Source organism: Chrysemys picta, chromosome 11, assembly GCF_011386835.1.
Source record: "Chrysemys picta bellii isolate R12L10 chromosome 11, ASM1138683v2, whole genome shotgun sequence".
Taxonomy (NCBI): domain Eukaryota; kingdom Metazoa; phylum Chordata; order Testudines; family Emydidae; genus Chrysemys; species Chrysemys picta.
Window position 1 is genome coordinate 8,783,892 of NC_088801.1, and position 20,053 is coordinate 8,803,944.

The 20,053-nt window shown below is 47.1% G+C and overlaps 1 protein-coding gene across 5 annotated transcripts in view; it reads left to right on the forward strand.

The window, feature by feature from the left end:
* Nucleotides 1-20,053, forward strand: part of RALB (RAS like proto-oncogene B) — an 85,688-nt gene that overhangs the window by 50,308 nt on the left and 15,327 nt on the right. For all 5 annotated transcript variants that reach the window (XM_024104787.3, XM_005279772.5, XM_065560495.1 and 2 more), the window contains 2 exons: nt 7,231-7,379; nt 8,905-9,113. In XM_024104787.3, the coding sequence (XP_023960555.1) occupies nt 7,266-7,379; nt 8,905-9,113 (323 nt within the window). In that variant the 5' untranslated portion in view covers nt 7,231-7,265. The remainder of the gene's footprint in view (nt 1-7,230; nt 7,380-8,904; nt 9,114-20,053) is intronic.

Consider the following 20,053-nt stretch of genomic DNA (forward strand, 5'->3'; position numbering starts at 1 on the left):
GTTTGCAAATGTCACAGTTGTTCTGTGATTTGTAGTTTCTTTTTTTATTTTACTCCTTAGGGTTGGGTTTAGTTAGGAAACTCTGCAAGCAGTCTTGGAATCTTAACCTCCCATTGATTGCCCAGTTGGTTTAACTTACTTTTTAAAAAAGTGATCTAGCAAGAATTTTTGGAAGACCAGTAATGGAATCCAGTAGATCTTGTGCAGCAAGCACTATGGGCTGCTCTACACGAACGCTGTAAGTTGACCTAAGTTACGCCAGTTCAGTTGCGAAAGTTACGTAACTGAGTTCAGTGTAACTTATGTCGATTTACAGCGATGTCTACACTGCGCTATATCAACGGGAGATGCTTTCCCGCCAACTTACCTTCCACCTCTCAGGGAGGTGGAGTACAGACTTTGATGGGAGAGTGTTCTGCCATCGACTTAGCTTGTCTTCACCGGACTCGCTAAATCGACACCGCTGCATTCATCGCAGCAGTGCCAATTAGCCAGAAGTATAGGTGTGAGAAGTTTCATGTGAGACTATAATGTCCCCTGTGGACTAGAACCCCCTTTGATGGTCTTTTGTTTGAACAGCTCTTTTATTTTCAGAGCAGGGAAGCAAGTGGGAGAGGCCCCTTAGGGTCCTTTTCCTGGGCAAAGTCTTGTTTGTGCCACCTACTGTAATTTGATCAGAGTTTTCAAATGAAAAGCTTCAGATCATCACAGAAAAAAATTCTACCTGCCTATTCACTTCCGCTCACAGATGGTTAGTCTTTCCCTACCTAACAATTGGTTATTCAAAGAGCTTTCCTCTTTGTGTGCAATTTAAGCTCTACATGTCATTTACTGTGTTTCAGAGCATTGGGTTAAAGGTAAACTGAGATCAACCTGAAATGTACTTGCAGTGAACTTAATTTTCTTTTAAGTACCTTTGGGTCTATCAGAGACTCACTTATTTAGTGGTCCAAACTTCACAATATACTTAGTTACTGTCCCCAAATCAAAGGACAGATATACCCATAAGACTAGTCCTCTACTCACCGGTCACTAACGGAACCATCATTTGCTTATGGGAAAACATGGCTGGTAGGTACTATCCAACCCAGCAAGGGGTGGCGGGATTTGTTCTCACTAGGAGATGGTTTGTGGGAATATTCATTCAGAACCGTGCCCTTAATACCATTCTTCACCCTGTTAGCAAGGCAAATTTCTTGGCAGATGACTTAAACTGCAAGGTTCAGGACCAATGCAAGTGCTTCCTGAGGATGCTGTGTTGCTTTCCCTCTCTTCCAGGGGAGGTTGATTTAATTGCATTTCAGAATAATGTGTCTGTTTTAGAGAACACTGCTTTTCACTCATTTGTATATTGTTTTGTGAAATGGCTCTTGCATTTTGTCATCTTGGAGTGTAAGTAACTCAGAAACCCTGTTACGGTAACAAATGCTTCTAGTATGTTTGTTTTTACTCTTTATCAAAGCAAAACCTGTTTATATGCTATTAGATTAGAAACCTAACAGTATTGGGGAGAAATTGCACTAATAGCGCAAGAGGTTAATGCTAGACTTTGTGATAACCGTGCAGGGTGGACGATGTGTTAGACTGCTTCAGGCAAAGGTCTCTTTAAGCTGTCTACTCTAGGTGCTACAAAAACAAGATTAGTGAACCTAATTCCATAGCAAATGTTTCCTATTAAAACAGAGAATTGGGGGTTTAATTTTCTTTTTGAAAGGAGTTCAAAATCTGCTTTTTCTAATTCTTATGGCCTTAACTTAGAGTCAAACAAGTTTTAAAGACAACAATCCGAAGATCTTGTCTGTAAGTACAAATGTTTCTCATGAGGGAGGCTGCTGACATTCCCCAACACTTCAACCAAATGATAAAGTGGGTAGAGATTTTGAAACAAAACAAATTGCCCCAGACAAATGAAAGAGGGGTGAGGAGAAAACCATTCTGTCTCCTATCCACTAAAAGATGGCTCCCTGTTGCACAACTTGCAGTGTGTTATGCAGTCTTGTTTTAACTGACACTGCACATGTGCTGTCACTGTGTCTGTGGCATTTTGAATTCTGCTAAGCCTTTCAACATTAATCTGCCGTTTAGGATGGAGAGTTATTGAGGGTGGAACAAAATGATGGATCGCATTAAAAAAGAGGAAACTGCAAAGCAAATAACATTTGCTCCCTTCCTTGGGAGTACAGTTTTCTGCAGAAAGAGCAGTATTCCCACTTTTGTATATTTTTTTGGTGGCCTAAGCCCTGTGGGCAAGGGCCCAGTATTCATATTTGGGTATAAAGAGCCATACATACACTGGCTCCCAATAATTGGCTTTCTTAAGTAACATGCACATAATTGTGTGGGCAGATGTATGCAGTGTGCAAATACATACGTTGATTTTGATTGTAAATAACCAGTTACTCATCTTACTAGCCACTTGTAATCATCCAGCTGTAGCCGGGAGCGCCGCCAGCTTTTTTGCCGCCCTAGGGGGCGGAAGATCCCGCCCCCGAAATACCGACGACTGGGGCGGCCAAAGATCCGGTCGCCGCCCCCCAAATGTTAGCTCCCTAGGCGACCGCCTAGGTCACCTAATGGGTTGCGCCGGCCCTGGCTGTTAGAAATTCCATGCACAGAGTAGGAATCCAGTTCTTAAAAGCTTGTGTGACTTAATTAATTTTAATTAATTTTTAATTAATGGAGATATCCTATCTCCTAGAACTGGAAGGGACCTTGAAAGGTCATAGAGTCCAGCCCCCTGCCTTCACTAGCAGGACCAAGTACTGATTTTGCCCCAGATCCCTAAGTGGCCCTCTCAAGGATTGAACTCACAACCGTGGGTTTAGCAGGCCAATGCTCAAACCACTGAGCTATCCCTCCCCCCTTGCTTGAGATGAGCAGCCAGGAACAGAAGGGATTTAGTTGTAGAATTCTATGAATCTTTAATATGATGCGTCTTCTTGGCTCACGCTGCCCTGACTTGGAGCTGCATGTACTGGATTTTGGAGTGTGCAGCAGATATGTTGAGAGACTGTGTGAAATCCAAAAACTTATTTGACACTTTTCTTAGCATAAACTGCCAAGTTAATTGAACAAACATTTTAATGAACCCTTCTCTCACATGAGTGAGTATTAAATTGTCATTTAATACTTAAGCAGGGTTGTATTTTTAGTTTTGTGCAGAGGAGGACTCTTCTCTAGTGCTGAGCAACTTAAAAACATTTATATCTCTATAAGGACATAATGTGTGGTACCTTACTGCAGAAATAGCAGCGGCACACTGGCATTTTGCAGTCTCTCACGTTAGTGATTGTATGTTAAAACTCTGATTAAAAAGAAGGCTTTTTTATAAAAGCCACCTTCCTTTCTAGTATCCAGTATTTATCGAAAGCCTAATTAACTCCTGTAATTAGGCAAAAGCGAATTCTTTAAGACTACTTCTGCTGAAACACTTTCAAATAAGGGCCATTGTTTACTGCCCACTCTTTCCTGTTTTCTCTCACACATGGTACAGCTAGCCTCTTTCTTCCTCATATCTAATATAGGCATATGTAAAAACATCTAAACAAGCCACTGTATACTGCATAAGATAAATCCTTTCCCCTAAGCAAGCCATACAAATGTGGTGTGCAAGAGATTTTCTTCACATTTCTAAGAACTCCTCAGTGCCAACTGGCAAAGGGTTCACTGTTCTGTAACAGTGACTCCTGACAGGTGACAAACTCACTACACCCAATAAATTTCTTTCATAGTAGTTATCCAAAGAGGGCCAAGTGAGATCTCTAATAAAAGCTTGTCATACTGATCCTCATAATCATTGCGAGATGTATGTACGGATAACATTTAAGGAGCGTTCTGTGTGTGTGTGTGTGTGTGTGTGTGTGTGTGTGTGTGTGTGTGTGTGTGTATATATATATAGAGAGAGAGAGAGAGAGAGAGAGAGATGTTTTAAAGTCTGAATCAAAGCAGAGTTGACAAGGAGGTTTTGACCATATAAAGGATGCATATTCACCTGTCTGCCTTGGTTCACATGTAAAATAAGGATTGTAAGCCTATTTGCATATGACATCAGCATGAGGATATGAAGTCACTACCTAATTTCCCCGTGCAGCACCCTGTTTAGTGCCATGCAGACACTCAGGGAACCCGCCCGGCCAGGAGCTGCCGGGGAAGGGGCAGCCTGAACCCAGCCACGGCCTGGGCCTGTCAGGGCCAGGGCACCCTCCCCTGGCCCAGACTGGCCAGGGGAAGGGGCACCTCTCCCGGGGCCCTAGCCCCAGAGCTGCCGCGGTGGGAAGAGGCACCTCTTTCCCCCTCCGCGCCCCCCACCCCCCTCAGCCCAGGTGCTGCTGCAGGGAGAGAGAGGTGGGACGAGTCCTCTCTCTCCACCTAAGCACCTTCCTGCACCCCAAACCCCTCATCCCTTGCCCCACTCCGGAGCCTGCACCCCCAGCCTGAGCCCGCACCCCCTGCACCCCAACCCTCTGCCCCAGCCCTGAGGCCCCCCTGACACTCTGAACCCCTCAGCCCCACCCCCACCACACGAATTTTAGTATGTGCCCCAATATGAAGGTGATGTGTCACACATATTGGTGCACATAACAAAATTCATTACACGTGTAGGGGGGAAATTAGAGGGAACACTGGTCAGCACCCCAGGGAATAAACCACAGGGGTCATCTTGACTCTAGGGACAAAATAACTAATTCTGGGGATACAATGAGGCAAAAGAACGCCTCTCTGTGCTTCACCGAGGAAGCAAAAGGGACAGCACTTTCATGAATGCAGTAAGAAGAATCCCAGCTTTGTTGGTTGGAGACTCTGGGTGACTGCTTTAGGTGAGAAACTACTTTAGACAAAGGTTTTAGCATGTTAAAGTTTAGATTCTGGGAAGCACTTTATACTTTTTTGTTTTACATGTAAGAATTTGTTCCTATCATCATCCTTATTCCTGATCTCTTAAATCTTAGCTTTTGATGATAATCTTACGATTGTTTTCACTGTAGATATATCTCAGTGCTGTGATGTTATATTGGTGCTAATCGTCAGTTGACTCAAACAAGCTGGTGTATGCACTGGGAGCAGCTTACCTTGTAATTTCGGAGAGTCTTGACACTGCAGGGGAATGCTTCAAGGCAGCTCGGGGATTGGGGTACACCTATTGTTGTCCTGCAAGTCAAAGTAAGGGCTGGCAGAGCACAGAGGAGATTGTTTGGGTAGCAAACAGACTGGTGGTGTCAGGGAGCTGACATCAAGTGGAACACAAGCAGATCTTCCTTTCGTTGGAGGCAAGGGGGTAAAAAGGTGACTAAGTCCTGAGCACCCCGATTTCCTATTGCATTAACATAAAGTTTGATAGTCTGTACCGTTACATGCTATTTTGCTGCATGCTGGTCTTCTTGGAACTCATTTTTCTACAGTCTTGGATATGCCATTCTGAAATTGTTTGGTCAGTGACTTTTATCTGGTTGGAGATTTGTCCTATTTCTTGCAAAAGCGGTGTTTCCAAACGTCTTGGAATGAAGTTAGCTCCACCAAAATGAGGCTGATGTAGCCACTTTCCATTGAAATCTCCCTTCTCTGTCAATATCCTTTTTCTCCTTCCCTTCTTCCATTGTATACCATTGCTTATGTCTTTTCACTTAGGGCCTGGCCCTGCAGCCACTACTCAAGTGAGTGATTTCGTTGACTTCAAGGATCAAGCCCTTAATTTTAAAGTCCTCATGATAAGGACCCTGTTGTCCTTGTATATCTGTATTGCACTATATATGTCTTTTGGACCATATAAATATTTATTCCATTAACCTGGTGGTTCCTAGTTTGTGAGCAACTTATTCATCCTGGACTCTAAATCAGCATGTCCCTGTCTCCCAAATGGTTCAAAGTGCAGTCTATCAGAACTGTGATTCTGTCAGCCGACTTACGAGATGCTTACCTCCACAGGCTGACAGCCAATGCTAAAAATATCTAGGATTTTCTCTGAGTTGTATCTGCACACTATCATTGGGCCTACCATCAGATCCCTGCATTTTCATGAAGCTGATGATGTTGGTTACATCCTGTTTAAGAAAATGGAGCCACTAAACCTTATCTCTTCTCTCCCCCTTGCCCCCACCTTTGCCTCATGGTAACCTGGTGACATCTGAGTCAGGAGATAGTGGGGCTTAGTTTCTTCCCTTCCTCCGGCTAGTCTGTGATAGAATAGGATTAATTGAAAGAACATCTGTCACAAGTGAAAGTCTTAAACATCCAGTTTGCACTACACACAGTACTTACTTCACTTCTAGTTTTGTGTCTGGGGGTAACTTTTTCCATGTTCAAGTATGGAGGTTTGTTATGGGTTTATTTTAGCCAGTCACTTTAGAAAAGGAATGCAAATTGTGATTAGCACTTCCTCCTTGTTGTTTACAAGAGAGACCTGGGAATGAAGAACTAGACTTGCAACATCAAACAAGCAAAGAGATTATCAAAAAGAGAAGGCAGAACTACATAAAACGAATAGTATTATGTCATAACTAATAGAGATGTTCATTTAAATGTATGTTTCTGTCTTGTCTGCCAAGATTTGCTATTGATCTTTGGCTGCTTTTAATTTGTCTGTAGACGATAACAGCAAAAGTAATCCCATTATTTTTAGGGAGATCTAAGACATAGCACTACTGTCAGATTATAGGTTTTAAAGAGCAAAACATTGAGAAGAAATACTTTAGGAAGGTGTTAATAATGTCATAATAGTATCTTTATAGTTTATTATAAGCATAATCTTGACCATTCTTCTACCTTTTAGGTGGAAGGGGAGGAGGCAGAAGTCTCCTCTCCACAGAAAATTTCTCATGTGTAGTCCTTGTCCAGCAGATGTGGTTTTTTTTCTTTTTTTTTTTATTATTAAACTCTTCTGAATTGAGACTTAATCACACCTCTTGAAAGTTGTTCTTTTCAGACTGAGTCTATTTGTCAACAGGCTCCTACTGGTTCCTATTTCTGACAACACTAACAGTTAAAAAGTATGCTTACAATAAATGGCAATGGGTTATCCTAAATGAAATGTAGTGTGGCAAGAAAACATGCAAACTGGTTCAGCCATACCATGTTCAGACTCTTCCATTGTGATAACTTTTTTTTTTTTGATTGCTGGAGGTGTTTAGCAGTTTTTGTCTCTGTAACACCAAGGATGCTGTTATATTCCATGCACAGACTTACAAAAGATTGTATACTTCATTTATGTGACTACTTCTATCTTTTTTCCTGCAGCTGTTGGCACTTGACAACTGTAGATAACCAAGACGATGGCTGCCAACAAGAACAAGAACCAGAGTTCTATGGCCCTGCACAAAGTAATCATGGTTGGCAGTGGAGGTGTGGGCAAATCAGCACTTACACTTCAGTTCATGTATGATGAGGTAAGAAGAGTTAGCACAAATTGCTTGTTAAGCTCCATGAATAATTGACAGTCATTCTGCTGGATTTTCCTTGTGCAATGAGTAAAATTCTTCTAAAGATGTTTGGCATATCGAGAAAGTCTGATGCTGTCTATCCAGGGATTAAATGCAGTGTCCGTAAGTTTTAAAGACAAAGTACAAAGAGTGCGTTGAATAGGGAATGAAGGATATTTAAGCATCCATTTCAGTCCACCACACTGTCTCAAGTGGTGTTGGTGCAGTTAAACTGTGAGGTTTTTTGACACAAGTTAGGATTCAAGTAGAAGTAAGCGTTCTTCTTCTTACCTATTTTTGAAGCAGATGTTGATGAAGAAACAATACAAAGAAGATTGCAGGCTCCCTTTATGCTAGTTCTTTAGTACTAATATACTGAGCTCAAGCCTGCTTTCAGGTTGCAGATGGATGTCTTGTAAATCAGTTTGTTCCGCACCTAATTTTGCAAGGTGTACTCAGAGAAGTCATGTACATCTGTTAAAAGGCAAGATCACAACTCCAGTGAATATGTGAAAAATGCAATCTATAGTTCTGTTTTAAATAGCCTATACCCCTACTCTAGGCATTCTGACAACTCTTTGTGATAAGTCATTACAAGAAAAAAACACACACTGAAATACACCCCACTAAAAAAACCCAAGAGGCATATCAATGGATGGTCTTGAGAGTCTGTCCTAACGATCAACAGATGTGGACTATTTTGTACCAAGTTAGGGGAGTAAGTTCCAGAATCAAGCTGCTCTCATAATAAACATTCTGGTGGCAACTCTTTCTCTTTCTCTATGTGTAGTGATCCCGGCTGGAGCACCTCAGACCACAGTTGGTACAAAGATGTGCCTGGAACAGTATGGTTGCCTGGCACTGCGTATCTGAGTCTATGGTTTTGTAGATCGGAACCAATACCGTAAACCCCACCTAGAATTCATTCACCATTTAGTGCAGATTACAGAGCACTGATGTACGTACTCATAACAAGATGCATCACTTAATAGTTGAGCTGCTGTGTTCTGCACCTGCTTCAGCTTCTGAATTGATTTAAGGTGTATCTCCATGCAGAGGGCACTTCAGCATTCTAACTGTGAGGTGACAAAGACTATAACCGTACCAAGGTCTACATCTGAGAGAGAAGGTCAGAACTTCTTGAGCTACATCAGTTTACACTGGCTGAGCATCTAGCCCTTAGCTCATTCTGGAATAAACTCATAGTTTACCAGTTACCCTGTAGCAATGGCTTCTTCTGTTGGCTACATTCTGTTGGCATGCAGACTCTCTTTCATAGTTAAAAATACTAAAGCCATAAAACTGGCATTAAATAGTTGACAATGATTAAAATAAAAAGACCCTTCAGGAGTGTATATATACAGCTTATAATGGCCATTAAAAGTGGAGAGGAATGCGCTGAAGCAAATATCCAAAGGGAGGAGTGCCATATCTGGAAAAGTCAGGGGTACTGTAGATTTTATTCTTTCCCCCCCCTTCTTATGTTCCTCAGTTTGTAGAAGACTATGAACCTACGAAGGCTGACAGTTATAGAAAGAAAGTAGTTCTGGATGGGGATGAATTCCAGATAGACATTCTGGATACAGCGGGACAGGAGGATTATGCAGCTATTCGAGACAACTACTTCCGCAGTGGGGAGGGGTTTCTCCTTGTCTTCTCAATAACCGAATACGAATCCTTTACAGCAACAGCAGAGTTAAGGTAAGCACAGTAGTTGGATGAGGGAGATTCAATTCCTCATGCTGCTTTTTGATATTTTGCATGTATTTACATAGATCTGAGTAGGTTTGATAACATGATTATGGAATCTTTGTTTATTTGAAGCTCAGTAATGGGTAAAGGAATGAAAGGTAAACTTAATGTTCTGTTTGTTTATGCAAATCAGGAGCAGTGAGTGTAAGACATCAGAAATCTTGTATCTGAGCCAACGCATTTTCCCTATTTAACTTCAGTTTCTATATTAGGACAGTAAGCAACTCTTCACAATTCTTTAATTTTGGTTTGTGTAATTCTCCATTTTCCCCTGCCAAGTAGCTTGAAAATGTTTTTCTTTTGTCTTCTGTACTAGTTCAGATACTTGGGCAAGCTTTTCACAGCCAGCAGATGGCTTAGTGCTCAATCTCTGTTGGCCACTCTCTTCCCCATTCCCCACATACACACATTACAAAAGAGGTGTAACCATCTCTGATGTCAGTTGTATCCCAAAGGCATGCTGCCCAAAGGAAAGCAAAACAGGCCTATTAGTCTTTGCACATGTCTGTGCGTGCAGACATTGTAACAGCTTGCATGAAGTGCCAGTGGCCTTGTCAAGAGGTGCCGAGCTGGGTCCCATGCTGGGGTAGGCACGTTCAGATGCAGTGGGGCCTGGCACTTTTTCCACAAACTGTAGTGCTGTAGGTTCTGAAGAAGGGGCTTCTCTTGAGGAGTCCATCCAAGGCAAGAGGTCAGCCATAGCAGGACTCCTCATGCCACTTTCAAGCATTTTTTTTCCATTCCTCCTTTGAACAACACTCCTTCGGACTCTAACTCTCTCACCTCCATGCACCCACAGTAGCCCTCCTAACTCCTCCCTATCCACTGTCTCTGGTTTTTGGTACCTGGATCTCCCTTTCCGAACAATCGGCTCCTCTTATCCTTCAGTGTTCAAGTCACTGACACCCTATGCATCCCTCTTAGTCTATCTGCCTGTTTTCTTGCCCTCGCTTGCTTGCAAGTCCATTAACAAACAGTGAATTCAAGCAAGTTCCTCTGATCCATGGACCTGCAAAATGTACATACACATTGATACTCTGTACCTCAAAATATATTCACCACGGTGATATGATTGTGATATGTTTTGAACAATGTATGCCATGAGAGGTGGTATTTAAAAAGTCTTGATCTATTGAATATTAATTCCTGTTGAATCGTATGTGACGTTATGAAGTATTACTGTATATTTGTTACTGAAATATGTGATAAGTGGGAAACGCCCAGCCATTCAGTGGCAACAAAGGAGCAACTAACACTGACAAAACAGATTTACATAAAGATTGGCTAGACAGGTGTTGATGGCCAATTAAGGAGAATCCAACTCTCTGAGAGGGCCACTGGGAGACTCCTCAGAGGGCATGTACAGAATGAAGGCAGACTAAGCCCTGTGACACAGCAAGGGTCTTTCTAGCAGCTGGAAGAAAGTATAAAAGAGGACAGTGACCTCGCCACTTGTCCTCTCTTCTCCCCATCTCAACACCTGGAAGATCAATTGGAAGACACAAACTTTGAACTAGGGAGCTTGGTCCCTGACTGAGAAGAACATTCAGCCTGTGTATTAACTGTAAACTGCCTGGAACGTTCAGTGGGTTGAGAGAAACTGATTGATTGAAATCTTACTCAGTCTGATACATTTAGGATTTAGATTGCAATTTTATTTTTATTTCTTATGTAACCAACTTTGACCTCTGTGCCTAATACTTATAAATACTTATAATCTCTTAAAATCTCTTTCTGTAGTTAATAAACTTATTTTAATGCTTTATCCTTACCGTGAGTTTGTCTAAAGTGCTTGGGGAATCTGCTCAGATTACACAGGCTGGGTGCATGTTCACTATTCTTTGACTAAGTGGCAAACTACCGTATATACTTGTTCATTAGCCCGTTCGTTTATAAGCCGACCCCCCAAGATGGTTAGGTAAAAATAGCAAAAAACTGTATAACCCTTTCATAAGCCGACCCTATATTTCAGGGGTTGGTAAACTTTGGCTCCTGGCCCGTTAGGGTAAGCCGCTAGCAGGCCTGGATGTTTTGTTTACCTGGAGCGTTCACTGGCATGGAGCCCCTCAGCTCCCCGTGTCTGCGGTTCGCCGTTCCCAGCCAATGGGCACGCCACTTCCCGCAGCTCCCATTGGCTGGGAACGGCGAACCGCAAACACTGATAGCTGAGGGGCTCTATGCCTGCAGACGCTCCAGGTAAACAAAATGACAATGTATTAGATATTCAATTCAATGATTCCATAGAGTTTAAAATCATCAGATTTTGGTGTAGACCCGTTTATAAGCCAGCCCCCGCAGTTTGATGCGTCACCAAAAATATTCAGCTTATGAATGAGTATATACGGCAATTAATGAGCTTGCATTGTTCAAGAGAATGTCTTGAGCCGTGCAAGACGGTACATGACTATAGTGCAAGAACATAGAACAGCCCTACTGGGTCAGACCAAAGGTCCATCTAGCCCAGTATCCTGTCTGATAGTGGCCAATGCCAGGTGCCCCAGCGGGAATGAACAGAACAGGTAATCATTAAGTGATCCATTCTCTGTTGCCCATTTCCAGCTTCTGGCAAACAGGCTGGGGGAATTAGCTAGATTCTTCCTGTATATAATTCATGTATGACTTAGAGAGCATTCCAGCTGGGTGTGTGTAGGCCCTCTTTCTACTACATCTGCCTATCCTATTAACAGATACTCTTCATTGACAGTGTATATGCCACAGTAATGGCACTGTTAATCTTCATTCTGACACCTCATTTTCCTCTGAAAAGTCTCACTGCCTTGATCTAAAGACCTGTTACAGGCCATTTTGTTTCAGCTAGTGTCCATCATCCCTGAATCACTCATGGTCCAAGCATCCAGCCAAAGTAACGCTCCACCCCTGGAGTGCAGAGTTAAGATGAGGGCACCCATACCATACCATAGATCTGTGAACTTGCTTGTGTTCCCACCCTGGGATGTGCTGTGCAAGCCCAGAAGATCACATCAAAGAGGAGGCCATGATTATTGAACATGTCCATGGACAGTCTAGTTCAGCTGTTATCAACAGTATTAATGACAAAACGGTAGGATTTACCCTTACAGCCTGACAGTTGTGTGCATGAGCCTGAAGACGAGGTCTGGCAGACAAAGATACCAGCTATATTATAGTCTAGGCAATAATTAGTTTCACAGGCATACTTGAAGAGCCTTCTCTCTCTGGTGTGATAAGGCAAAGGTAGACCCTGTGGTCCTGGTATCCTGGAATTTTTTCAGGCTGGGCTAACTGTACCAACTAAACCAAAGTCAGAGAAAAGGTAAATTCAAAACCTAATAGGAAACTGAGGTTTCTGAAAGCCATGGAAATCTGAGCCCATGAAGGCAACACCATCTTCTGCCCTTGTTCCTGCTTGGGACTTGGATCTTGGTGTTTAATTCTCTTGCGCCCCTTCCAGCTGAGCCTAGGAAAAAGATTATGTTGCATTTTTTTATTACAGAATTTGTTTTTCATCACAAAATTATTGGCCAGAAGACTTGAAGAGCTAAAGGTGCTATTAGAGAGAGAGCTTTATATGATTTTCATAAGGATGAAGTTTGTTCTTAAGAACCTTTCCAGAAATCACCCCAAGGATGATATCTGTTTTCCATTGTAGAATGGAAAGTTGCCCTGCCCACTTTCTGTCCAGTCCCCAGAAACTGCAAAGGAGCATAGACCTAGTTGCTTGGATGCCTACATGGCACTAAGAGCTCACCTAAAAAGAGTGGCAAAACTTGGCTTTTAGAGACTGTTCTTTGTATGCTAAGGACCAAGAAAAAGCCAAGCAGATTCCAAAATGGGATAAAGAATTAACTAGAGGCCGAAGAAGCACTAAAGAAACGTAAAGCATGTTTGACCCAGTGGATTAATTGTGGGTTGGGTTCGGGTGGAAAGAAGGAATGGGAATATTTGGGTCTAAGTTGTTGGCTAACGTTCATGAACAAAAGTGGCCCACCAAGTCTTCCTCTCAATGAGCAGATGGACGACTAAGATGAGCGATCTCTATCTGAAGCACAAGCATCTGAACTGGTGTAAATCATCTGAGAGTGACTGCAAATCCCAAAATATTCCTATTTAACATAGATAATTTTGTCTTGTATAGCAACATACTGTATGGCAAAACCTTTTAGTCTGTGCATAAGAAACACTGATGTCAGCATTGCTTTAAAGTGTGTGGACCCATTATTTCTTCTGAGCATTGCACAAGTTGTAGTGTCACTTAGATACTCCCAACTGAGAAGGAAAACAAAATATCTGTTTTCTAGTTTGGAACTAGTAATTTGGGCTTCTTCTTCGAGTGCTTGCTCATATCCATTCCATTAGGTGTGCGTGCGCCGCGTGCACGATCGTCGGAAAATTTTCTACCCTAGCAACACCGGCGGGTCGGCTGTGGAGCCCCCTAGAGTGGCGCCTTCATGGCGCTGAATATATACCCCAGCCGACCCGGCGCCCCCTCAGTTCCTTCTTACCGCCCCTGACGGTCGTTGGAACTGTGGAGCGCGGCATAGCTGTTCTCCACTCTCCCTAGCTTAGTTAGTTATTCACAGTATAGTTATAGTTCTAGTTGTTTATAGTTAAATAGTTTTAAAAAATTGTTCATTTGTTACTAGTTGTTATAATAGTTCAAGGGGATTAAGGGGGTTGTCTCCCCCTTTCTCCCCCGGCCGCGGGGCCGGGCTCATGCCCAACGCTCCCGGCTTCAAGCAGTGCGCCTCCTGCGCTAAGCCTATGCCCACGAGCGACCCGCACGACTCCTGTCTGAAGTGCCTGGGAGAGTCCCATCAAACAGATAAGTGCAAGATCTGTAAGGCCTTCAGACCAAGGACCAAGAAGGAGCGGGACTTTCGGCTCCGGCAACTCCTTATGGAGGCGGCATTTAGTCCGGACGCTCCATCAACGAGTCAGGCCCCGGCACCTAGCACCTCGGTGCGCAGTGCCCCAGCGGCACCGGCCATTCCGACCACGCGAGTGGCGTCGGACAAGCCTCCCCGGCACCGGACCTCGTCGGCACCGCAAGCACAAGTGCCTCGGCGCCGGTCATTATCCCCGGGGCATAAAAAAGCCCATAAGACGGGGACCTCCGTACCGAAGACGCCGGCTCCCCCAGTGCCGGGGGTAGAGCCGCGTCCGCCTGTGGAGCACCGGAAACAGGTGCCTCCAGCACCGTCGACTCCGGCTCCGAGGCCGTTGAGTCCGGTGCAGATAGCGTCTCCACCGAGACCGGCGGTGATACAGTGCCTCCCGTCGACTCCAGAGACCTTCGCGGCGGCGAGAGACTTAATAGCTCTCACGGAGCCGGCACCGCCTCAACCACCGGCACCGCCGGCACCGTTGACTCGTCCGGTCCAGTCTAGGGGGAAACCTGCCTTGATGCGCCCTCCATCGCAAGGGCTGGAACCACGGCACCGGTCCAGGTCCCGAAGCAGGTCCCCACGCCGCTCGCAGTCCCGGCGCCGAATATCACCTCGGCACCGGTCGTACTCGCGGCCAAGATCTTCGTCGCGGCACCGCTCTACGTCTCGGCACCGCTATGATCGTCGGCACCGATCAACATCGAGACGTAGTTCTCGGCACCGCTACGATCGACGCTCGACGTCGAGAGGCCGCTCCCGGCACCGGGCCTACTCCAGGTCATCGTCGAGGTCCAGATCCGACTCCCGGCACCGGCGAGGTCATCGGCACCGGTCGCGGTCCCGGCACCGATCGCCGGCACCGCGTGGAGATAGAACATCTCCGGACCGGCACCGTGCGGCACCGCAGCCCACGGGATTCGTCTCGACGCACTCGGCACCGCCATGGCCATCGAGATCGGTGTCTCGCTCCTCTGAGGACCTATCGAGATCGGCATACCCCCCTCAGGGGCAAGCCGAGGAGCAGGACATAGGCCATTGGCAGGAGGTAGCAGAGGACCCTGCTCATGGCCCATCTCACTGGTCGTTCTGGACCCCGTGGGCGTACCATCAGGCCCAAGGGGCTCCAATGGCTTCGACCTCTCGCTCGGGCCACTCCGTTAGAAGGGCCCCGGAGTCCACCATCTCTCGGCCTCCGCCAGGGGGCATGGAGGCTTCCGTGTCCGCACCACCTGACGTCCTGGACCCAAGCGCAGGTGATGCTCCGGCCCAGGAGCAGGGAGACCAGGACCCTCCCTTGGATCCTGTACCACCAGAGGCATCTTCCTCTTCCTCTCCGGATGAGGCAGTGGCGGGCACATCGTGCACAGGTCCACCTCCAATAGATCTTCGGGCTCACCAGGATCTCCTACGTAGGGTGGCCCGTAATATGGACCTGCAGGCGGAGGAGATAGTGGAGGTGCAGGACCCCATCGTGAATATCCTCGCGGCGGATGCCCCATCGAGGGTGGCGTTACCCCTGATCCGCACGATCCAGGCGAATGCAACTACGATATGGCAAACTCCTGCCTCTATCCCACCCACAGCGAGAGGGGTGGAAAGGAAATACTTTGTTCCTTCCAAAGACTACGGGTACTTGTATACCCACCCCCAGCCGTGTTCACTGGTGGTGGCATCAGTGAACGCAAGGGAGCGCCACGGTCAACAGGCCGCAGCGCCCAAATCGAAGGAGGCTAAGCGCCTCGATTTGTTTGGCCGTAAAGTTTATTCAGCCGGAGGGCTGCAACTTAGAGCGGCTAACCAGCAGGCGCTCTTGAGCCGCTACAACTTTAACTCCTGGAACTCTATGGGGAAGTTCAAGGAATTGGTTCCCCAAGAGTCCAGGGAGGAGTTTGGAGCCCTGGTAGAGGAGGGTAAGAAGGTGGCTCGGACCTCCTTACAGGCCTCCTTGGACATAGCGGACTCTGCTGCGAGAACCCTGGCCTCAGGTATCGCTATGCGGAGGATCTCCTGGCTCCAGGTTTCGGGTTTGCCTCAGGAACTGCAGCAAACCCTGCAGGATCTGCCCTTGGAAGGACAGGGGTTGTTCTCGGAGAAGACGGACTCTCGCCTGCAGAGCCTCAAGGACTCCAGGACAATCATGCGTTCCCTGGGGATGCATGTTGCGGGCCCTCAGCGCAGGCCATTTAGGCCTCAGCCTCAGCGTTTCTACCCCCCCCCCCACCTCGTCAGAGACAGGACTCGGCCCGGAGGCGAGGGCGAGGTGGTAGACGAAGGTGGACCGGCCCTCAACCCGGTCAGAACCAGGGGCCACCTAGACCACCTTCAGGCCCCAGGCAGAACTTTTGAAGGTGCGGTCGAGGACGGCGCCCCAGTCATCCCCCAGGATCCAGCCCCCTCCTTTCGGGATCGCCTTTCCCATTTCCACCGTGCTTGGTCCCTTATAACTTCGGACCGTTGGGTCCTTCGCATGGTGGACAGGGGATACGCTATCCAGTTTTCTTCAATCCCCCCCCTCCTCCCCCCCTTCCCCGTCCCTCTTCAGGGACCCTTCTCACGAGCAACTTCTTATACAGGAGGTTTCTACGCTCCTTGCTATGGGGGCCATAGAGGAGGTTCCAGTGGAGTTAAGGGGCAGGGGATTTTATTCCCGTTACTTCCTCATTCCCAAGTCCAAAGGAGGTCTGCGACCCATCTTGGACTTGCGCGGACTCAACAAATTCGTAGTAAAGTTGAAGTTCCGCATGGTCTCTTTGGGGGCCATTATTCCTTCCCTCGATCCTGGAGACTGGTTCGCCGCCCTCGACATGAAAGACGCATACTTTCATATTGCAATTTACCCGCCTCACAGACGCTTCCTGCGATTCGTGGTAAGCAAGGTGCACTACCAATTTGCAGTCCTTCCCTTCGGCCTATCCTCGGCCCCAAGAGTGTTCACGAAATGTATGGCTGTCGTGGCAGCGTACCTTCGTCGGCAAGGGATACAGGTGTTCCCGTACCTAGACGACTGGCTGGTACGCGGTCGCACCAAAGAGCAAGTTCGAGCTCACGTCCACATAATAGTGCACACATTCAACGAGTTGGGCATCCTACTCAACAAGGACAAATCCACTCTAGAACCTACCCAGAGAATAGAATTCATCGGCGCAGTCCTAGACTCCAGACGTGCACAAGCCATCCTGCCAGACAACCGCTTTTGCACCATCACGAGCCTCATTCAAGGGCTCAAGGCCTTCCCAACTACCACGGTGAGGTCGTGCCTTACCCTGTTGGGTCACATGGCTTCCTGCACGTACGTAACCAGGCATGCCAGACTTCGGCTTCGCCCACTCCAGACCTGGGTGTCATCGATATACCGCCCACATCGGGACAGCCTGAACATGGTGGTCACGGTCCCGAACTCGGTCCTGACCTCCCTCACCTGGTGGCTAGATCACAAGGTGGTTTGCGAGGGGATGCCATTTCACGGCCCACAACCCTCTTTGCACCTGGTCACAGACGCTTCATCTCTGGGTTGGGGCGCCCATCTCAACGAACACCATACCCAGGGCCTGTGGACGGCATCCCAGCTAGCCCTGCACATCAATGTTCGGGAACTGATGGCGGTGCGCCTGGCGTGCCAGGCATTTCTCAATCTCCTACGTGGCCGCTGTGTGTTAGTTCTCATCGACAACACCACGGCCATGTTTTACATCAACAAGCAAGGAGGAGCACGTTCGTCAATTCTATGCCAAGAGGCCATTCGCCTGTGGGACTTCTGCATCGCCCACTCAATCCATCTCACGGCATCGTTCCTCCCTGGAGTCCAGAACACTTTAGCGGACCGACTCAGCAGGTCCTTTCAAACGCACGAGTGGTCTATCCGTCCGGACATCATACATTCCGTTTTCCAGAAGTGGGGGTTTCCCCAGATAGACCTGTTTGCATCTCGAGACAACAGGAAGTGCCACGTGTTCTGCTCCCTGCAAGGTCGAGCTCCGGGCTCCCTCTCGGATGCGTTTCTCCTCTCCTGGAGAGACCACCTGTTTTATGCCTTCCCTCCGTTTCCTCTGGTCCACAAGGTACTGCTCAAATTGCGCAGAGACCAGGCACAGGTTATTCTGATCGCTCCAGCGTGGCCGAGACAACATTGGTACACCACGCTGTTGGAACTCTCGGTTCAGACACCGATCCCGCTTCCATTATGTCCGGATCTCATCTCTCAGGACCACGGCCGGCTGCGTCACCCCGACCTGCAATCACTCCACCTCACGGCGTGGCTGCTCCATGGTTCACCCAGGCAGAGCAGCAATGCTCGCACTCTGTCCAACAGATTCTGCTGAGCAGTAGGAAGCCCTCAACACGGACCACGTACCTGGCCAAGTGGAAGCGGTTCTCCTGTTGGTACGAACAACGAGCCACGTCCCCGTTACAGGCACCTATTCCTCTCATATTGGAATATCTCCTCTCCCTAAAACAGCAGGGGTTGGCGATATCTTCAATTAGAGTTCACCTGGCCGCTATATCAGCCTTTCACCCAGGGGAACTCGCGTCCTCGGTATTCTCTAACCCGATGGTCGCTAGATTCCTCAAGGGCTTAGACCGGATGTACCCACAACAACGTCAGCCCGTTCCGACGTGGGACCTCAAACTGGTTCTCTCCAAGCTCACAGGTCCTCCATTCGAGCCACTGGCCACCTGTTCACTTTTGTACCTATCCTGGAAGACAGCCTTCCTCGTAGCCATCACCTCAGCAAGGCGCGTTTCTGAACTCAGGGCGCTTACATCCGAGCCCCCTTACACAGTTTTCCATAAGGATAAAGTGCAGCTTCGTCCACATCCTGCCTTTCTCCCTAAGGTGGTTTCTCCTTTTCATATCAACCAGGATATATTTCTCCCGGTCTTTCATCCTAAACCACATGCTACTCGCCAGGATCAACGTTTGCATTCTCTGGACGTACGCAGGGCCCTGGCTTTCTATATTGACCGCACAAGGCACTTTAGAAAGACGACGCAACTCTTCGTTGCAGTGGCCGACCGAATGAAAGGCTCACCGGTCTCCTCACAACGCCTATCCTTCTGGATTACGTCTTGCATCCGGACTTGCTATGACCTGGAAGGTGTCTCAGCACCGCACCTCACCGCTCACTCCACGAGGGCCCAAGCTTCCTCGACTGCTTTCCTGGCGCAAGTTCCGATCCAGGACATTTGTAGAGCGGCGGTTTGGTCATCAGTCCACACGTTTACAGCTCACTATGCACTAGTGCAGCAGTCCAGGGACGATGCTGCCTTCGGATTAGCGGTTTTGCACACAGCAATGTCTCACTCCGACCCCACCACCTAAGTTGGGCTTGGGAGTCACCTAATGGAATGGATATGAGCAAGCACTCGAAGAAGAAAAGACGGTTACTCACCGTTGTAACTGTTGTTCTTCGAGATGTGTTGCTCATATCCATTCCAAACCCGCCCCCCTTCCCCACTGTCGGAGTAGCCGGCAAGAAGGAACTGAGGGGGCGCCGGGTCGGCTGGGGTATATATTCAGCGCCATGAAGGCGCCACTCTAGGGGGCTCCACAGCCGACCCGCCGGTGTTGCTAGGGTAGAAAATTTTCCGACGATCGTGCACGCGGCGCGCGCACACCTAATGGAATGGATATGAGCAACACATCTCGAAGAACAACAGTTACAACGGTGAGTAACCATCTTTTCTTGGTCTGAAACCTTGACACAGTGCTCCTAGGTAACTTTTTGCTAGAGAGTTGTTCGGTTCGTTTTTTCTTGTTGGTAAAAATGATCCATTAAATGCTTCAGGTGTTAGTATTTTTGCCTCATTTTTAAAATGCCAGTGGTATATTTTGATATTGATCTGACCTTTGTCTTCCATTGGAACATCACCCCCGAGCTTCTCTCACTTTTATGGAACATCTTCAATTTATAGTCTTAACACCAGATATTTTGAAATGACAGTATCTCTGATTGCTAAGCCAGGAAAGAGAATAGAATCTTATTTTTGGTTCTCTCAAATAGTTGCTTAAAAATAACTGCCTAC